General features: G+C 48.0%; 8 protein-coding genes across 8 annotated transcripts; 4 read left to right on the top strand and 4 right to left on the bottom strand.

Moving 5' to 3' along the window:
* Window positions 1-10: 10 nt before the first annotated feature.
* ANOM_008330 (putative short-chain dehydrogenase) lies at window positions 11-619 on the bottom strand (the record flags this gene model as incomplete). Its single annotated transcript, XM_015553586.1, has 1 exon — window positions 11-619. The coding sequence occupies one exon, from the start codon at window positions 617-619 to the stop codon at window positions 11-13; it is 609 nt and encodes a 202-aa protein (XP_015405250.1).
* Window positions 620-2,011: 1,392 nt separating this feature from the next.
* On the bottom strand, window positions 2,012-3,386 carry ANOM_008329 (NAD(P)/FAD-dependent oxidoreductase; the record flags this gene model as incomplete). The annotated part of the gene is made up of 3 exons (XM_015553585.1): window positions 2,012-2,167; window positions 2,222-2,518; window positions 2,565-3,386. 3 exons carry the CDS (start codon window positions 3,384-3,386, stop codon window positions 2,012-2,014), a joined length of 1,275 nt encoding a protein of 424 aa, XP_015405262.1.
* A 1,732-nt stretch (window positions 3,387-5,118) lies between these two features.
* ANOM_008328 (uncharacterized protein) lies at window positions 5,119-6,300 on the top strand (the record flags this gene model as incomplete). The annotated part of the gene is made up of 1 exon (XM_015553584.1): window positions 5,119-6,300. The coding sequence occupies one exon, from the start codon at window positions 5,119-5,121 to the stop codon at window positions 6,298-6,300; it is 1,182 nt and encodes a 393-aa protein (XP_015405261.1).
* A 1,466-nt stretch (window positions 6,301-7,766) lies between these two features.
* Window positions 7,767-8,348, top strand: ANOM_008327 (mismatched base pair and cruciform DNA recognition protein; the record flags this gene model as incomplete). The annotated part of the gene is made up of 2 exons (XM_015553583.1): window positions 7,767-7,868; window positions 7,923-8,348. The coding sequence occupies 2 exons, from the start codon at window positions 7,767-7,769 to the stop codon at window positions 8,346-8,348; spliced, it is 528 nt and encodes a 175-aa protein (XP_015405258.1).
* Window positions 8,349-9,958: 1,610 nt separating this feature from the next.
* Window positions 9,959-11,662, top strand: ANOM_008326 (uncharacterized protein; the record flags this gene model as incomplete). The annotated part of the gene is made up of 3 exons (XM_015553582.1): window positions 9,959-10,629; window positions 10,691-10,778; window positions 10,862-11,662. The coding sequence occupies 3 exons, from the start codon at window positions 9,959-9,961 to the stop codon at window positions 11,660-11,662; spliced, it is 1,560 nt and encodes a 519-aa protein (XP_015405257.1).
* Window positions 11,663-12,938: 1,276 nt separating this feature from the next.
* On the bottom strand, window positions 12,939-13,526 carry ANOM_008325 (uncharacterized protein; the record flags this gene model as incomplete). The annotated part of the gene is made up of 2 exons (XM_015553581.1): window positions 12,939-13,131; window positions 13,426-13,526. The coding sequence occupies 2 exons, from the start codon at window positions 13,524-13,526 to the stop codon at window positions 12,939-12,941; spliced, it is 294 nt and encodes a 97-aa protein (XP_015405260.1).
* Window positions 13,527-13,963: 437 nt separating this feature from the next.
* On the bottom strand, window positions 13,964-14,881 carry ANOM_008324 (uncharacterized protein; the record flags this gene model as incomplete). Its single annotated transcript, XM_015553580.1, has 1 exon — window positions 13,964-14,881. One exon carries the CDS (start codon window positions 14,879-14,881, stop codon window positions 13,964-13,966), a length of 918 nt encoding a protein of 305 aa, XP_015405259.1.
* Window positions 14,882-16,509: 1,628 nt separating this feature from the next.
* ANOM_008323 (uncharacterized protein) lies at window positions 16,510-18,136 on the top strand (the record flags this gene model as incomplete). The annotated part of the gene is made up of 3 exons (XM_015553579.1): window positions 16,510-17,185; window positions 17,272-17,569; window positions 17,632-18,136. 3 exons carry the CDS (start codon window positions 16,510-16,512, stop codon window positions 18,134-18,136), a joined length of 1,479 nt encoding a protein of 492 aa, XP_015405254.1.
* Window positions 18,137-18,366: the final 230 nt, after the last annotated feature.

Genomic DNA, 18,366 nt, shown 5'->3' with positions numbered 1-18,366 from the left:
AGACCCAATATTAAACCTGACACCGACTGTCTCTTCCATTCCTCGCCTCCCCATACCTTCTGGTCTTCCTATCAAAATCGATCCGGAAAGCCCACCACACGCAGGACGCTAGCAATCCCAGCAGGAAATCACACACCGTCCAAAACCGCGGACTCGGCCCACGCATATTATTCAGCAGAAGCTCCGTCTGAAAGTCGACCGCGATGTACGTCTTCCCCTTCTCCAAGCCCCGGACAATCTTCCTCGCGATCTCTCTGGCACTGGGTATCTTGCGCTCCAGTTCCTCCTGGGACATACTGGTTCCCTCGAGGACCTTTGTGAGTCCGGGTTTCTGTTCTTGCTCCTGAAAGAAGGACTCGGATAGGAATGATCCAGGAAAACAGCAATGGACTTTAAACGCATCTTTGCCGTAAAGAAGCAGTTCTTGACGAAGGGTATCGGCCAGGGCGCGAATAGCTACCTTGGTAGGTGTGTAGGCTATATAACCCGGTAGCCCCAGGAAAGCGGCGGTCGACGATGTGAGGATAATATGTCTGGGTGAGGGCGTCTGCGGGGCAACGAGCCATAATTTTAAGCAGCTTTGGACGGCGAATATTGTGGTGTAGTAGTTTGATTCCATGCACGAGGTCAGAGCCTCCGGAGGGATATCGGCGAGAAAGCGACCTGGTTAGGAGTACCCCCTGCTGTGCAGACAAGGATGTCAGGCGGGTGGTAGTGTCGTAAGGCTCTAGATATCTGTTTAATTAGCAAGGACGAGCAAGGACGGCATGTATGAAGGGGATGTACTTCATCAGGTTTGGTCAGATCAACCGCCCTTGTATCGACAATTTGCTTTGACGAAGCACATGCAGCTTCGACTTCATGCTGCGCAACTTGTAATGCACTTTCCGTCCGGGCGAGAAGGAGAAGATTGGCGCCTGATTCTTGTAAGTTTTATCCATGTCTATGAGAGAGAAGGTTGCATGATTATGAAGGACTTTTTTTGGTAAAAAGAAGATCGTACCTTTCGATGCCAGTTCTAGTGCTATTGCCTTCCCTAACCCCCTCGATCCCCCCGCTACTACTACTAACTGATAGTTGTTAGCATATATGGATGATAATAGGGGGGATGTAAGACCTTCCCGTTCACATCAAATTTATTTCCAAACATTGTCATACAATCGTATACGCATCCAGACTGCGTATTGAGTGAGACAAGGATTACTTGAGATACGACATGCAGGGGAGAGTTCTTAAAACGTTCTCTGTTTTGGTAGCGGGCACGCGAAGCATGCAAGGGGTGGGATGGGGTTTGGCCAGGGGCAATGTTTACAGCCGACATTACATATGCAACTCTAAAAGGTAAACTGGAAGATATCTCCGCGTAATCCTTGCATGCAAATATCGAGTAAGCGAAATATGATTCATCGATGTTTGACTAATCGGTCAGGACGTGTCACATTTGTGTCCCTCACGATCAGCATTCCCCATATGCCAAGACATTTACAGTGTAGACGAGGTTGATGGTAACCTCGAAGTAGGTCTAGAATCTCGGAGCACAGAGTGCTTGTGTTGTGTATTGAACGCGTCGCGCATCGCCGGATTGTTATCCAATGTGGATGATAGAAACCTAGAAGCCACCAAGCTAGATCTTTCTAAAAGAAGTTTGACGCCGGGAGGGTAACATTTACCGATTCTACAGGCAGAATCGGAAAGTCTTCCGTATAAGGTAAAGATATCAGTCCGAGGTGGATGTAACTTACGATATGTGTATTATCGATTGATTCGTTTAGGGCAACAAAATCAACTATCGTTCCATTGTCCGGTTATTGAGCTTTTGCCCAAGTTACCACGCCCGAAGCATGAACAATGTTCACTGGCATCCCCCAGGAGCTGCAATTGAAGAAAACGAACAGTTCTTTCACAACAAGAAGTGCGGCAATGCGCTATATAAAGTTGTACAATTTCTCTTTCAAATAAAGTCAAACCAAAAGTCTCACATACTCACGTACAGAAGAGCTACACCTCAAGCTTATATTTCATCCCTTCTCAGCTCATATCCCACATCCGCGTATGGCTTCACCCCGAAAAACTTCCACACCTTTGCGCTGTCCAACTCCTCCGCTCGGCACTTCGCAGACATGATTATTTCGGCTGAACCATCGCCCATCCAAATCAAGGCTTTCCCCTTTGTGGTGTCAGTTTGTGCATGATATGAAAGGCAAACAAACAAGCCACTTACTAGTCCTACGTGTAGTTTCGTCATTCCCTCCCACCACTGCGGGCGATACTCTAGCTGATTCTGCGACCTGATGGAGCGCACGATATTGTGTGCGACAGACTGCGCCTGCTGTACTGCTGCTCGACCATTCTTGATATTGTCCATATCTACGACATCCCCGGCGGCATAGATATGGGTGAGCGACATGTCTGATATTTGAAGTGTAGGGCGAACTTTTACATGACCTGTCTCAGAGATCGATTCGGGTGACAGCGCCTGTATTAACTTCGAGTTGGGATGCTGGCCAACACATTTCACCTGGAAAATTAGCAAGCACTCAAGGACGTAGCTGCGAGAAGCGTACCAGGTAATCACATGCGAGAGTTTCGCCGGAGCTCAACTTGATATTACCCTCCTCTGCACTGTCGCTGAGCACCCTTTCACCCATGATAGTCACCACCCCTAGCTCTTCAAGCGCTTGTAATGCCCTTTCTCCGATTCGACCACCAAATCGACCCAGTAATGTCTTTCTGGAATGAACTAACGTGACATTTTTCTCGGGATATCGTGACTTCACATCTGCCACGAGCTCAATACCCGCAGCTCCACCACCAACGATGATCACATCCGTCGCAGCTTGGAGCCTCTCCTGCTCAGCCAGTAACTGTTCTATCCCTTCCTGTTTGGTCCCGGCTGGCACTCGCGATGGAAGTGCTCCTGACGCCCCAGTCGCAAGCACCAAGTAATCGAATTCCACCTCCTCACCAGACGCAAGCTCTACCTTTCCAGTGTGTCCATTCTCACCGGGGACAATATGCTCAACACTATCACGAACCCATTGATAAGAACCTTTGGGAGCCCGATCAAGGTAAGGCCCATATGGAATGAAAGCCTTATGTTCGTGGCCATTCACCACGCTAAAACGCGGCAAAACCCAAGTCAACTGGAAATGCGTATTCTTCTCGATAATCACAACCCGATACCCAGTTGGAAGCGAGCTAGCAAGACATTTAGCCGCGTGATATCCAGCGAAAGAAGCGCCAACAACGACAACGTTGCGCGGATTCTCCACAGCGCGGTAAGTGAGTCGGTGTAACCGGGTAGCAACCGCCTCTCTCAAGCTGACGAATATCTGGCCGAAGATAGGGCCGAAGAGCTTACAGATGAGCAGCAATTTCGCCAGCATGGTGACAGGACTATTGGCGTCATTCCGACCGGTGCTTAGATCCGTGTTTTCATCGTCAACTCTAGCTGCGGGGAGGACGAATGCTAGGTTTTAAGAGTTGGCGATGGCTTTCGGGGCTCGGATCGATGAAACATCCGTCCAACGAAAGTGAGACAATCGTGTTCTTTCGCTTGGCTTGCCCGAATATGTCTTTGCCCTTATGTCCGTGGGACGGGAAATTCGTTGTTTACTCCATGGGGCCTCCGTGGTATCTCCGAAAGGGGTTTGACTAGTTATCTTATCTGATCCGTTCCGAGAATCGGCGGTTATCCGTGAATCCCGGATCTGATCAGGTTTCCAATTTCGAATTGGACGGCTTGCGCATGTCACGGCTCATTGGATGTACATGTTCTAGACCTTGCGGCCAAGAATATATTCCGAAAGGCGATGACAGTGAAATACGCATGTTTATGTGAGAAATTAGCTGACAGGCGCGTATATCGCTAGAACAACTATATGACTTGCATCCGCAGCGAAACACAAAAGTACCCGGCGAAAAGTCGCGCGCGATGGCCAGTTCCCAATATTATCGTCCTCTCGGGTTATCATCCCTCTGTGGATTTCTCATGACACCTTTCTGCTAGTACAAAGGTCGTGCACATAAACCAGCAAAAGAAGAAAACAAAAAGCGCAGTATTGCAATTATGAGGTTGCCTAAATTACGTCAAGCCACAGAATTAACGCTCAGCCCTCACGGTGTCACCCCAGATAAGTGAGGTTAGCACGCTGCGCCCACCATTATATCTCTCAGGACTATACCTTACTTTGATGGCTGCTGCAGGGTTCAAGGACCATCATTGTGGTGACTCCCGGCTAGCATCGATGGTCCAGAAAAAGGTTTTGTATACACATCCTCTTATTTTTAGGACCAGAAGCTTAACATACGTCCATCAGGTTGAATAGGATACGGAGATGTGGGCAATCTATGTGCATTTGCCGCGACCCTGAAAATGGTGAAACGCATGTTTTATTCCAAGTTCAGTTCTAGGTTTTGCCTTGGGATGAAGGATAATGACAAGGCTGAATGAGCGCTGGAATGTGGCAAATATTCAAGGCACTACAAAAACCACATAACGAACAGGAGGTTTTCAACCTTTAACTAGTGGTTTAGGCAGACACAAATAGGTTTATGCAATCATGCATTTTCCAGCGTTTGTAAGTGGATCCCTGAACTTCCATCAAATTCGCCACAAGCTAAGAAACCAAATAGACCCGACGGTGATATGGAAGGGCGCCAACGCCTGATGAGAAAGCCTTGTATAGATAATGGCAGGTGATGGATGACAGATGGATGCCCGAGGGTACGCATCCACTCCAAGGATCGGCCCGCAAATCAGTATCGCTTGAGTGGGAACCATTGGCTCAGATGCTTCGTGTTCAGCCCCATATGCACCTAGTTTTCCTGCCTCCAATCAACGAGCCCTAAAAAGTCCCTGACTTGGCCCCAGCGCAAATGAACCACCACCTGCCAATGATGTCTTTGCAAGTTTCACGCGCTTATGCGCTTGAGCGTCTGGCCAATAATGAGCTCCACGGGGAAGAGTTTCAGCCTCGCCAGATGAAAAATAAAAACGGACGGCCCGTCTGTTGAGTCGCGGCGAAAGTGACACAACCTCGCAGTGGGTCGTATCCTTGAAATATACAGAGCGTACCCGCATGTCACCGTCTTTTACCTGGCAACACACAGCCCGTTATGTTCTTCAATGACAGTTTCGAAGATTTTCACCTCGACATCGTCGGTTTCCTCGCCATTTTGGGCGAGGGTTCCGTGTCGGTGAATTACCAAGTCTCGACGTTATCGGCCTTCACCTTTCTCCCACGCCTCTTGCCTGCACCCCAGGCGTTTATGAGACCGTCGCGACCACTCCGTCTAGATGATGTTCCAGGTACCGTGCTGGGCATTCGCTCCGGTAATTGCCGGCCTCACGTCTGCCGCATCCCGCATATCATCCTACCCGGGGATGAATCGATGAAGAGCGACTCCGATTACACGGTCCGCCATTATCGAATCACGATCAAAGACGGAGGGAACCCGTCAGATGCACTGATCTCGGCTCGAGCCTTCAGCCTGCTCTCCGTACTCGCCGTCATCGGCTGTGCCATGTCCATCGCGCTGCTGGGCCTCTCGATCCATTTCAATGACGGATGGGCGCTGGTAGCGACCGTCCTCCTCTCGTGCCTCTCATCCCTTCTCGGTATCATGTGTAAATGGTCCCTGAAGCTCGGAAAACGTGTAACGGGCCGAGACGATATCCCGTCCGGCGATGTGATCATCTGCTACCCGAACGGTGCTTTCATAATTGTGGAGTGTGAGGAAGCAGTCGCCCGATCGCTCTTCTTCGCACCCGAACGATGCAACTATCTCCTCTCGGGAACGTGGTATCGCTCCCTCGCCCTCCTCGGAACAATGATGCTTATGTTTGGAGTTATTGCGCTCGGGAACTCGGGAGCACGCATGCAAGTCACCTTCGGTGCGTCGTATCTGTTGCTCAATGCTGCGTACTGGATGGTTGCGGCATTGCCTGAGAAATTACACTGGGACTACTCGGCGCTTCACCTTGAGGAGGTCGCACCTGTTTTTCCGGCGCCGGGGGAGGACCGGAGCTTCCGAAAGGCGCTATGGGCTGCGATTAAGTCGACTAAGTCGACTAGGTGGGTGAAGACTGGACGTATCGCACCTGATACGGAAGCTTGGCATTATTGGTTGGATCAAGCTGAATCCGCTGTTACCCGGCTGGATGGGTTGGATCCGGAGACCTGGGATTATTCGGCGCGCTTGGACGAATGTCTCGGCACTCTCGGACTGTTTACTGATAGTCCGAGGAAGCTACTGCTGAGGAACGGCCTTGACTATGATTTAGTATATGGTGCCTGAAGGCCTCTAGATTACGTATATCATGCTTTGATGATGATGACAACGACTATGATGATTATTGCATGACTGTGATGATTGCATTTAGGGTCACTTTTGTTTCTTTTGTTTAGTGCTCTATCATGATTTTGGTTAGATGCTCTTTGTTTGCCTGTGTTTCCTTCTGTGGATCATGATGATGAATGCTGTCTTCTCATGCTGATAGAATGTTCTTCTCACGATATTATACTTAACAGCATACATCTATATTGTGTCTAATATGGAAAAGTGATTGTATCTCTTCTTTCCCCTGCTGTCAAGAATACTCATCGTACACGACATTCATTTGTGACAACAAACAACTGCACTGGTGACTCGTGAATCAAACAGACCCAAGTATCTTCTCTGAGATTGCGACATTCCTCGGGCAGTATTCCAATAAATCTAGAGCCCACAAATGATATTATCCCATGCAGGCCTTTACAGCCTACCCTACCATCATGCTTGTCTCGATCATTGTTCTCAACTAATTTCAAAAACTGGACAAAAAATCAGGATACCTCCCAACATGATATACGCGGGCAGGAATTCTTCCTGAACCTTCAATCTATTGACGTGACTAGCTTCTCTTCTAGGTATGATGGGTTGCAACTCCTAACGAAGGCCTTCTCTGATACCAAATGGTGATAGGATCAGTTTCACGACTTTGACTTACCCGACTAAGGACTACCCTGTCAATAGGACGTCTGGCGTTAGCATACATTTCATCCCGCCAATCAGTCAAGAGCTGGTTAACTGTCCATCTATGCTATAAAGGCCCTTGTCGTCTTCCGGCTTTTAGTAGAACTCGGTATTGTGGTACGAAAAAGATTCGGTACAATTAATTCATAGGAGCAGAATCACAGGTTTGGCACAAGAAACAGTTCTTGTGCTTGTGATTCTCAGCCATCCGATGTAGCTGGCCGTGGAATCTCCCAGAAGACTTTAAGTACTATACGTAACTAGCTAAGTGTCTCTAGTTTTCATACACTTCAATGTTACCATCGAAACTCATCACGTGAGACGTCTTTCTTTAACTTCCTGTTCTAGACATCCCCCTCGGGTCGAGCCACAATGAACGATTTCGATCCACAATGAGCTGGGGGTCCAATGGTAGTCTTCTATTGAATGCCATGTGAGTTAATACCCAGCACATGGAGTAAAGTGAATTAAAGTCCATCTTGACTACTATGAAACAAGCCTATGACGTCGTGGTAGTGGGTCGTGGTAGTGCGTCATCGATACAATGACGTCATATAGATATCATTGGGCCTCAGGAACCAAAGTCAAGGGTCCAGGAACAGCCCTATATAAACAACCATCTTGGCTTGTCCAGATCACCATCAACAACAATCATTCTAACAAACAAACAAATACAATCAGAGTCAACAACCTATCAATTCTTCAACTACCTCACAAACAAAAACTTCAACCACAAAACAACAACCACAATGTCTGACAACGGTGCTTCCACTCTCAAGTCCTATGTCGACTCTGCCACTGGCATGGTCCAGAGCGCCGTCGGTGCCGTGACTGGCAACTCCGCCACCAAGGTACATACTACTACCATTTCTTCAATACCAACAAGCATATACTAACAAGCACAGGCTGAAGGCGATGCCTCGCAGCAGAAGGCCGCCGCCGAACACGACGCCAGCCACACCACCGCCAAGCTAGGCCCCTTCTCCGCCGACCCCAACACTGGCGCGACAGCCAAGGACCGTGAGCAGCGCTCCACAGGCGCCTGGGACCAGACTGTCGGTTCCGCGAAGGAGTCCCTGGGCAACCTGATCGGCAACGAGAACCTGCGCAAGGAGGGCGAAAACCAGAACCTACGTGGAAAGGGTGCCGAGGCTGAAGGACAGCTGAAGGATTTTGGTGAGGGTGCTGCTGATCGCTTGCAGGGTGGTCTTGGAAAGGTCGCTGCTGCTGCTACTGGCGATCGCGCTGAGGAAGCGAAGTGGACTCAGGTTCATGATGAGGGCAAGGTGAAGCAGAGAGGCGCCGAGCTTGATATGCAGAAGCATGCTTAGATGGGATTTTCAAGCGTTACTTGTGATACCACTGCGACTGGGTTGATATCGCTGCGTCATGGAGTTTGACGGTTATGGGATGTGCTTTTTATGACTTGAGATGTATTATACTTGATGGGAATTGATGGACTTATTCAACACCTTCCTACTCTGGTAGATTTATAATTGCTGTCGATTATCTGTTCTTAATATCTAGTAAGATGGCACAAATGTATTCTCAGGTTTGGGTCGAGGGCATCATTCAAGACTCGTTCGCTCGTACCCCACGAATCCTTCGCAAGATGTTGGTTCTCATCATCCTCTGAATATCCCCGATCTCACCGAAAAGTACCAAGAATATAATGCTCCTGCTACCCCCGTCTCTGAGTGAACGTCAGTGGATGGACTACGGCAAAAAGTGGTGTCAAAGCTCCATCCATGGGTATGACAAGGACTTTGAGTCTATCATTTCCCTCACCGAGGCTCACTGGACAGGTAGATATCTCCCTTATGATAGATTGAGATGGAAGCATTTGTCAAGCTTTTGTACAACATCATGATAGATAGTTATAGAGATCCGATTTTCTCTGATACTTAGCTGATCCCGAATGACAATATCGATTATTACAGTACCTGAACGCAACATCACAAGCTAATAACAAGTCAACCTTAGCAAGCATATCTCCTCCGCAACAGCATACCATATAAACGGGACATCATGCAAGCCTTGGTTGAATTTAGTCTAGCACCAACTTTTCCGATACCACCTTAGCATCAGTCGCCAAGGTATAGTACTTCCCACTCACTTAAACGGGCTAGCTCTGAGAGAGAGAAATAAACCTCGCGGGTTTATTAACTGAGCGAGAACCTCAAACCCCAAAAAATTGGGCGAGAGGATATTGTAAGTTCTGCTTTTGGATATTACCCCAATCCAGATGCCCAAAGGCACCTACCTGGCGGGGAAAAGGATCGGCCGCGGAACCACAACGGATCGGCCCATCTGTTACTTCTCTAAACCCTTCATTTGCGGGGGCCGGTGATAAAGAGTCCAATCATCAAAGATATCCATGTGAACTTACACCTAAGTTCTCAGCTTTGCAGAGATTAAGGGGGGATGCTGCTGTGGTACTAGTAGTTCATGTAGTAGTAGTAGTTCAAGTGCGCGTTGCGGCACACGAGGCCACGTAGTATCTGGCTTCGTACGATTGGCTGCCTGCAGGCAAGACATGACTCGCGCATACACCAGGAGATCCGTGCGTCTTCGTTTCACTGGCTGTGCGGTACAGGAAACTGAAGCCTTGCCAGCCTTGTACTTACACCACCAGAGAGTAGAGAGCTGCCCATCCAACGAACAGGTATGGGTGAACTGAATCATGCCGCAGATTCTGCAATGGCCACAGAAGTCCTGCCACGTCGGCAGGTTGGGATCCCAAATGAGGCGGAAGTGAGGGTATGGGGCCTTGAGGCATTATCCCATACGGAAAAGCAACAGGACTTAAATTGACCTTATGTGTCGATGTGTTGAGGCAGGAGTGTCTACGGCCTCAGTTCGTTGACAGAACAGACTGGTGCGGAACTTTAGGTGTTATCTATGGGCTGCTTTTGCCTTCTCTTCAAACTTGTTAACCAACATGCCTCCTCATACCCTGACCTCACCACCTATACCCTCCCCTAACGCCCTTGACCAGCATGTCCTGAGAACGATTTTTACTCAGCTCAAGACAGTGACCTCAACTACAGGATTCAATGCCATTTTAGAGATTTACGATGAAAACAACAAGTTATTGGACCAGCTGAAGTCCAAGGGCCATGAGCTTGCAAGCCTCAGAGAAGAGATGGACGAGGAAAGAAAGAGGAAAGACATAGCGCTAGACGAAATGTTTCAGGCTAATGAAAAAGAGAAGGGCAGACACAAAGAAACAAAAAAGCATGCGCAGACACTGCAGACGATGATTAATGACAAGGACACGTGCATTTCCGAGCGGGATAAGGTGATAGATGAGTTTGGCAAGCAGGTGAAGAAGCTCCAATCCGATATTGCAATGGAGAGGGACAAGTTAGCAGTAGCTCGAAAGGAAATCAGTGGTTTGCAGCAAAGTATCCAAGAAAGAGAAGCCACCATTGACAAGATGAAAGCGGCGGGGACAGAGTTGAAAGACAGACTGAATTCCACCAAGAAAACGGTCAAGGAACTGCAAGATGAGCGTACTTCCCTCAAGGAATCGCTGACAAAAACGGAAGGAAACCTCAAAAGATTGGAAGGTTATGCTGCTGGATATAGTGAGATGACTGAAGACTCAGTGTACGTGTGCATTCACTTTGGGATCATAGCTTCGCCCAACACTCCAACTGACTTCATTTAGGATTGAGAGCTTTACCGGACTTTGGGAATATGCTAAAATGGAAATATTTGCCATGTTAAAGAACGACCTTCCTAGAGACACACTTCAGGTAAGTAGTTGTCATAGTACACCGTCCGAGAACTAGAGAAAGCAGGGAAAGGCTGACAGAAACCAAATTGATTGAAACGATAGAACGTTTCAGCATGGGAGAAACTTCGGCAATGTGATTTGGCACAAGACAGCCAGGTCCCTATTCCATGTTCCAACACGCCAGCAGCGAAGCAAATGAGGTTTGCTATCATCTTGGCTATTCTGGCTAGAGAAATTAATACACATATCTTCCTACCAGTATACATCGCCGCCGGAGATAACAAATATAACCAATTTCGAAAGGTCCTCGCTAACCAGGCAGCTATTGATAGCGAGAAAGAGTCATTTTGCCGGTCGGTTCTTTTGTCGATAGATCCAGGAACTCAGGAAGGGATATGTTTGGTGGGTATCCAAGCTGTGGTGAAGAATGTGTCAGAATACCTGGATGAGTTACTCCCGGAAGATCAACGCCTCGCTTTCCATAACACTCTGAGAAAAGTTGTACGGAAGGCAGCGGATATCTGGAAACCGATCCAGCACAGTAAACGCAGATATGAGCCAGACTTTGACCCGCCGACCGCCGAGGATGATTGTGAGGCCTTCAAGTTTCCCATTACCGAAAACCTCACAACGGAGAATAACGCCAATCAAAAGAACATGAAAAAAGTTTCTTTGACTGTGTTCCCCCGACTGTCGATTATAGAACACGGCATTAGCACTGCATACACTGCTATTATACAAGTAAGCAGTTCACAACGCCAGTGGGTAGCTGCAGAAAGTGAGATGGACAAAGAACCAGCCAGCCCTACTACTATTGGGCGGATCCCCTGGCGAAGGAAGTCGAATACTCCAAAGACCACATCTGTTCCAAATGGCGGCTCAAAGAAAGGTAACGGGGAATAGGCACTTGAGTAGTATATGGCTAAGACGTGAGTCTTAACTAAGTCGCATACATGATTGCTATGTCTCAATTGCGTTAATGGCAAGTTTGTGTTCAAATTGGAAGCACCCTTCTCCCACACATTAAATTGAAACATTTTGTTGCGAGCTCCACCGACTATAGCAGGATTATTTGGAGTCTTGGGATGTAGCAGCGCAAAGCCTTGCTGAGAACTAAGAATATTTGATATCATCATTTGGCCATTCTTTCTCCTTTCTCTCCTCCGGAGGATCACTAGTTTAGAAATAGACTGGGAATACCTCTCCAGGCTCCGTTTTGCACCTGCATAGATGCTATGGTAAATCGTAAGGACCCAAATAGGGTTTAATCTCATGCTCGCAAGACACGAATTTCCTTAGAGTTCTCAAATTATAGTTATCTGCACTAGTCTTAACTTCAAGGCTTCCAGGATGGCTAGGGGCCTGTGTAATATTATCATAGAATGCTATCGTTTTAAAAAGACAGTCTAAGGTAAAAATATGTTAAAACAAGTATCCGTTGACACAGTTAGCGGGGCGCTGAAAACGGCTCCTATTGAACCGCTGATTTGCCTAGTCTTCTTCAGGGCCCACGAATGGGCCCAAACTCCAGGCCCAAGGCCCAACCACATGAGCCCTGGGCCCTGACTACCAGGCCCAAGCCCAACCCCTAGGCCCACGATGGGCCCCCAATGGGCTCCCCCCAAAGCCCATTTTTGCATAAATACTGGTCTTGGCATTCATAAAGATGCTTACTACGCAGGATAAATCACGTTTTTTACATAAAGCCCTATGTTTGCACTGTTTGGGGCCCAATTGGGGGCCCACAGGCCCATTATGGGCCCCTATACTAGGCCCAAGGCCCAACCCACCGTGGGCTTGGGCCGGGGTTGAGCGCTTTATTGAATAAATTACTTTTAAAAATAGTATATTAATATTTAATATTTAAATTTATATAAAATATAAAGCTCAGGTAGATGAAGCTATTTAAATAAAGGGAACTTAGTCTACTAAATCGGGGACTAGATGTATATCTTCTAGATATTTTAGCTATAATATACAAGGCTATAAAATTATAAACTATCCAAATCGATGGAACTACTTATCTTTATATAAAAGTCTAAATTTATGGTATTTTAATCGTTTTAATTTTTCAAATTGCGGGTGGTGCGCAGCTCGGTTATCAACTACGTTATTGCATGCATGAGCCTATCATCCCGTATAAGGTAAATGTCTTTTAGATACACATCATAATACATGCTCAATCCACTGCATTATTGGCACTAAAGCTCGCCTGCCATTCAAGGTCCTGAGCGGATGGGGGAAACTGGTAGGTAGCCAGCGAGGACTTGACGGTTTCCTGTATCCGGTTTTTGATGGGTGGTGCGCGCCCTTCTTGCTCCAAACTATCCGGTGTGAACACTTTGACATTGGGTTCTACCATTTCCACAATGCTAGAGGGAGTGAAAGAACGTTGATCGAATGTCGCATTAGAATTCGGTTCTGTATGGCTACTCTGCCCTAGCATCAACACGCGCTGCTATGAGCTCTTCTGTCCTTTAGCCTTTGCTTCCTCAGCGCTCTTGCGCCTTGTAAATATGTATGGTATAGAATGTTGGCATAGTTAGATCAAGAGCCTGCTGCCGCGCATGGGAAACGATGGACTGCACTTCCTTTTCTGTCAAACAGGAGACTTTTCTCGACGGTCCAACACACATCGATTCGATAATCTCGATGCCATGGCGTACCAGACAGCGCCAGTATCACTAGCAACTTGGTTCCATTGATTCAGTGGCAGGGCAATTTCCTGGTGACGGACGGCTTTGAACCCCGCTTGTCGTAGCCACATTTGGGTTTGTCTTGCACAATAAATAATGGGGTGACCAGAGGCTGCCGTTGCATATTTCGTTTGTTGGTACCATTGACAAAGAGGTGTGTCGTTCAATGACTTAATATCAGAACGAGGTTCAAAGTCAATTTCCCATTGCTCGATCCAGCCATCAGGACGAAGTGTGCTCCAAATCCTCTTGTAAAGAAGGGGCCACGAAACAACACTACCACTACCCATTCGCAGATTCACCACATCCCATGGCGCTTCGCCCAGGAGGCATCGGCTTTGGTAGCCAAAGGGCGCTAGGAACCGGCGCAGGTAAGCCCGACATGGGGATGTTCTTCCCTCGTCATTTATTATTATTATCAGGAACTGTCAAAGGTACGTACAAGTTCAATATTTAGCTTAATTAAAGTTTATAACTGTTGACTCTAGGTTTGTGAGCAGCTCCAAAGTTAGAGTGCAGAACAAGATTCAATTTCCAATTTAAAATCTTCAAGTATATGGCGACGTTGTATTGTTCCCTTTGCTGTTGTTTTGAAGGGCTTGTTGATGGGCGCAACCAAGATACGGTTTCGTGTTATCTGAGCCTCCACGGGGAGGCGACAATTGACTTGTTCCACCAAAGGCCAGAGCCGATCGACAACCTCTTCGGGTGGCATCGAGCGCCTTGCGATTCTCCGGTCTGGATCTATAATCAGCATTACACGAAGGGCATGATTGGTGGCTACCATCGCCTTGGAGACCAATTCATGCCCTTCGAGGGCTCTCTCAATGGGACCTGGATGGAGAAACACTCGGTTCTGTAATTTGGAAACATCATCCTTGCGGCCAACATGCTTCCAAAGCTCCTTATGATCCGGGTGCTGGACAAAAAGGTCGCCTGTACAAAACTCTTCTCGATCGGGGAGAACGAGGAAGACAGTATGCGTATAATAGTCAGGCGGGCGTGTGATGACCAACTCAGAACACCCACTCGGGTGATCCCGCATTTCCATAGGATGGTGGCAATTCCATTCGAAATATTCCCAGTGCATAGGGTCTTTCGGTTGTAGGCTACAAAAATAGCCTGCCTCCGTGAGGCCGATGGAGGATTGCAAGCGTGTCGCGCGGGCGATCTTATCACCCGCACTCGGTGGTAAAGGCATGCCGACGAAGCTTACGCACTCTAAGCTGGCCAGTGCCGCTAAACCCTCTTCAGAAGCACTCAAGCACGTCAAAGTGTCTGGCAAAAAGAGACCCGACTTTGCACCCGTCTCAGAGACAATCGCTTTCAACGACCCCGGGGTCAATGGTGCGTCGGGTCCAAGAACAAAATGCGTGCGATGAAAAATTGCAGCTGCCCAGGTCACAATACCAGTTGCGTGGAACATGTTGGTCTTTATGAGATGGGGATGGTGGGGGTGACTCAGCCAGGGGGCTGTCGATTTCCTTCCCTGGGGAAGTGGGATATGCTGGAAATAATCCAATGCACTAAAATATCCATGCGGCAGGGCAATCTCCTTGGGTACGCCTGAGCGGCAAGGATTTATAGACTGTCATTAATTTACCCACCCGGAGAGATTCTTAGGTCACACCACTTACCTGTCGTGCCTGAGCTATAGAGGACAACAGCTGGTTGTTGTTCTCGAGCTATGGTATATTCGTGGGGGTAGTGAACTGGCCTGTTCGGGCCAGTAAACATTGTCCAAAGATCCATTACCTCCCATATATCCAATGTTTGATTAATTTTTTTATAAGATGCACTTTGTCGGCAAGCTCACGCGCAAACAGTAGCCTAGAGCAATTTCCCGAGGCCAGAAGATAGTCGATTACGGGTTGAGCTGTGCTTGGATCCAAAAGAAGAATCTTGAGTTTTTTGTTCAGTCTGATACTACTGCAAATCTGACAATTAACCGACTCACACAGTGGCCTAACTTCATACACGCAATAACCGCTATGGCATAACGGATGTCATTTGGTCCAATATAAACGAGCCTCTCGGGCGTTCCGCTGGAACAAACTGTCTCTTCGAGCCACCAAGCAAAACGGTCTACCGCCTTAGCGAGGTCGCCTATCGTCACCCGACGCCATCCGCACCCCATATCTTTGATAGATACTGCATGGATACAAAAGAGGCGTTCTGGGTTGTCGAGGGCATCCCGGTCTAAGGCATCCGGCACAAGACGTGGCATGAAAATGGTGGAGCCCATCGGGATCGGCGAAAGGTTTGATTGTTCGTGAGAAATAATAAGATCTAAATGAATATTCACCAGCAAGGGCTAATGGTGCTGTAGCATCATCAGGGGATCAGGGTGATTTATAGCTATCTCACGGTCCACTTGCACTCACCGCTGACCAACTCCTACTGTAAGGAGGTAGATAAGTGGGCCTACACAGCAAAGTCTAATCTCATCCACATGACAACAGGGGTTGCAAGGGGAATTATTGCGAGCTATGGACTGAACCACGATCGCTGGGATATCAATGAAGGTAACGATCCCGTCTGCCAGCTGTAATATTCGGAAAATAGTATACCTAGATAGTCGTACCCTGCGGTAGATCACTCACCACTGGTCACAAAACATCAATAAAATGGTTGCATATCCCTTGCTGCTCTACCAAACACGTAATGCTCGCTTTCGTTATTGGTTGACTCTCTTTCTGTGATCAGCAATGTGCAAATATGTATCAGTGAGACACGTCCTTCTTCCGTAATCAAACAATATGCCTGGCCTTCCGCGGGTCCGATGCCGAAGGAGGCTTTTTCTTGTCGAGCAGGCCCTGCTCGTATAAAATAGGTTCCGATCGAAATGTGAGGAGAGCATGACAACGGCTGATAAAGCAGTCGGTTGCTACCTTTGGTCTTTCTAGCAGCTCGCTTATGCTAATTCATCCTACTTCCTGATCCGCTGGGGTATCACACTTTCCTGTGTCCAGAGACCTCAGCTTTGAACATCGGGTAAGAGTTAGGAGACACCACATCGACGTTTGGATAGTACTCTTGGCCGTGTGGTACGCGATGGAAGGCTACCAGCCATCCAGTCAGGCACGCAATGGACATAGTGACGAGATGGGTTCCGCTTACAGCAAATCAGAGAGCGTAGGATTGACAGTCCAGGCATCGCAAACCCCGGGAGAAGCAAGCGATACTGCACATACCATAATTGAGAAATTCAGCCAGGAAGGAGAACATGAGGCCTATTCCGTGTTCATGAATTATGAGAAAATCCTCTTTACCTCCTTTACCAGTTTTGGAATGGTTCTCTGCATGTTTGCAACCAACATCATCCTCCCAGCAATGCCGGTAATGGGAGATGAATACCACATGTCGTCAGCGATGATTAATCTTATTATAACATCATACATGGTCATCCAGGGAATTTCGCCCGCACTGTTGTCCATAATTTCTGACGTGCATGGACGGCGTTTGGCGTGGATGCTTGCACTGTCGCTGTACACGGTGGCCAACGTTGGTCTAGCCCTGCAGACTGATTTTGTTGCGTTGGTTCTTCTTCGATGCCTGCAGAGTATAGGAAGTAGCTGCGCCATTCCCTTCGGATTTGCCGTTGCTGCCGACATTACATCGCCATCAGAGAGGGGAAGATTCATCGGTCCCATGCATGGAAGCGTCATGGGAGCTTTTGCTTTTGGGCCCGTCATCGGCGGGACACTGACCACTTACCTCGGCTGGAGGAGTATATTTTGGTTTCTCTCCATTAGTAGTGGGTTGTTTCTTTCCGCCTATGTTTTATTTATGCCTGAAACGGCCGGGCCGTGGTAGGCGACGGTTCCGTCGCTCCAAGACGCTGGTGGACAAAACCCGTCTTCCACAATACCAAGCGGCTTCAACATGATGCCGCGCAACGGCCCGCTCAACCGCAGCGAAGGAGGGAGAGGCCGCAAACCGCCTTGCACATGATCTTTGCCTCTTTGCGTATCATAGGGAAGAAGGACGCCTTCGTCCTCATCATGTACACGAGCTTGCTCTATTTTGGGGTTTCTGCCTTGTGGTCCACCACTGCAAACCATTTCGGTCAGCGTTACGGGCTAAGCACACTGTACCTCGGGCTCTCTTTCATGTGAGTAATTGGTCCTCGCTCGTACTGCTCTGAATATCTGAACACGTCTGATTGATTCCCAGGCCTTACGGAATCCTCGGGGGCTTGGGTATGGTGATCAGCGGTAAACTGCTCGACTATAACTATCGACGACTGTCCAAGCAGCACGGAATGACCTCCGATCATCCGAGTAGCAATCCCAATGGTTTTTCTATCAAAATTGCCAGGCTACAAGTTGCGATGCCTTTCATGTTTCTGCTTGCTTTTTCATTTACTGCATACGGCTGGATCGTCCAGGAGCACCTGCCCTTGGCTGCGGTGCTCGTGTTCCAGGCTCTCATCGGGCTGGGCAGTACTCCGTTACTCGGAATCATATACACCCTTCTGATAGATCTATTTCCGGATCAAACTGCTACGGTTTCTGGAGTGGCTGATTTGATCAGATGTTTGTTCGGTGCCATCTCTGCGGCAGTCATTGATTATATGCTAGTTGGTATGGGCTGGGGCTGGTGTTTCACATTATTGGGTCTGACTCTACTACTTTCACTCTGTTTTGTTGCTTTTATGCTTTTTAACTCGGCTCTGTAGCGTGATAAGTATGTATGGATTCTGTTCCAGTTCCTCACAAAGTTCATGTGGCAATGAGAGGATACAGGCGAACGTGCGGGAGGGCAAATGGATAGAGGTCAGTTGGGTGATCTATCTTAACTCTAATCCACTATGGGCTGGCAGAGAAAACCCAACATGGAACCAGAGATAACTAGAGACAAAAAAGCTTGTCCATAAATTTCTCATTTACTCAGAGCAATTCCTCATAT

This window comes from Aspergillus nomiae (genome assembly GCF_001204775.2).
Source record: "Aspergillus nomiae NRRL 13137 chromosome Unknown contig00214, whole genome shotgun sequence".
NCBI lineage: Eukaryota > Fungi > Ascomycota > Eurotiomycetes > Eurotiales > Aspergillaceae > Aspergillus > Aspergillus nomiae.
This window is presented reverse-complemented; position numbering and strand designations above follow the sequence as displayed.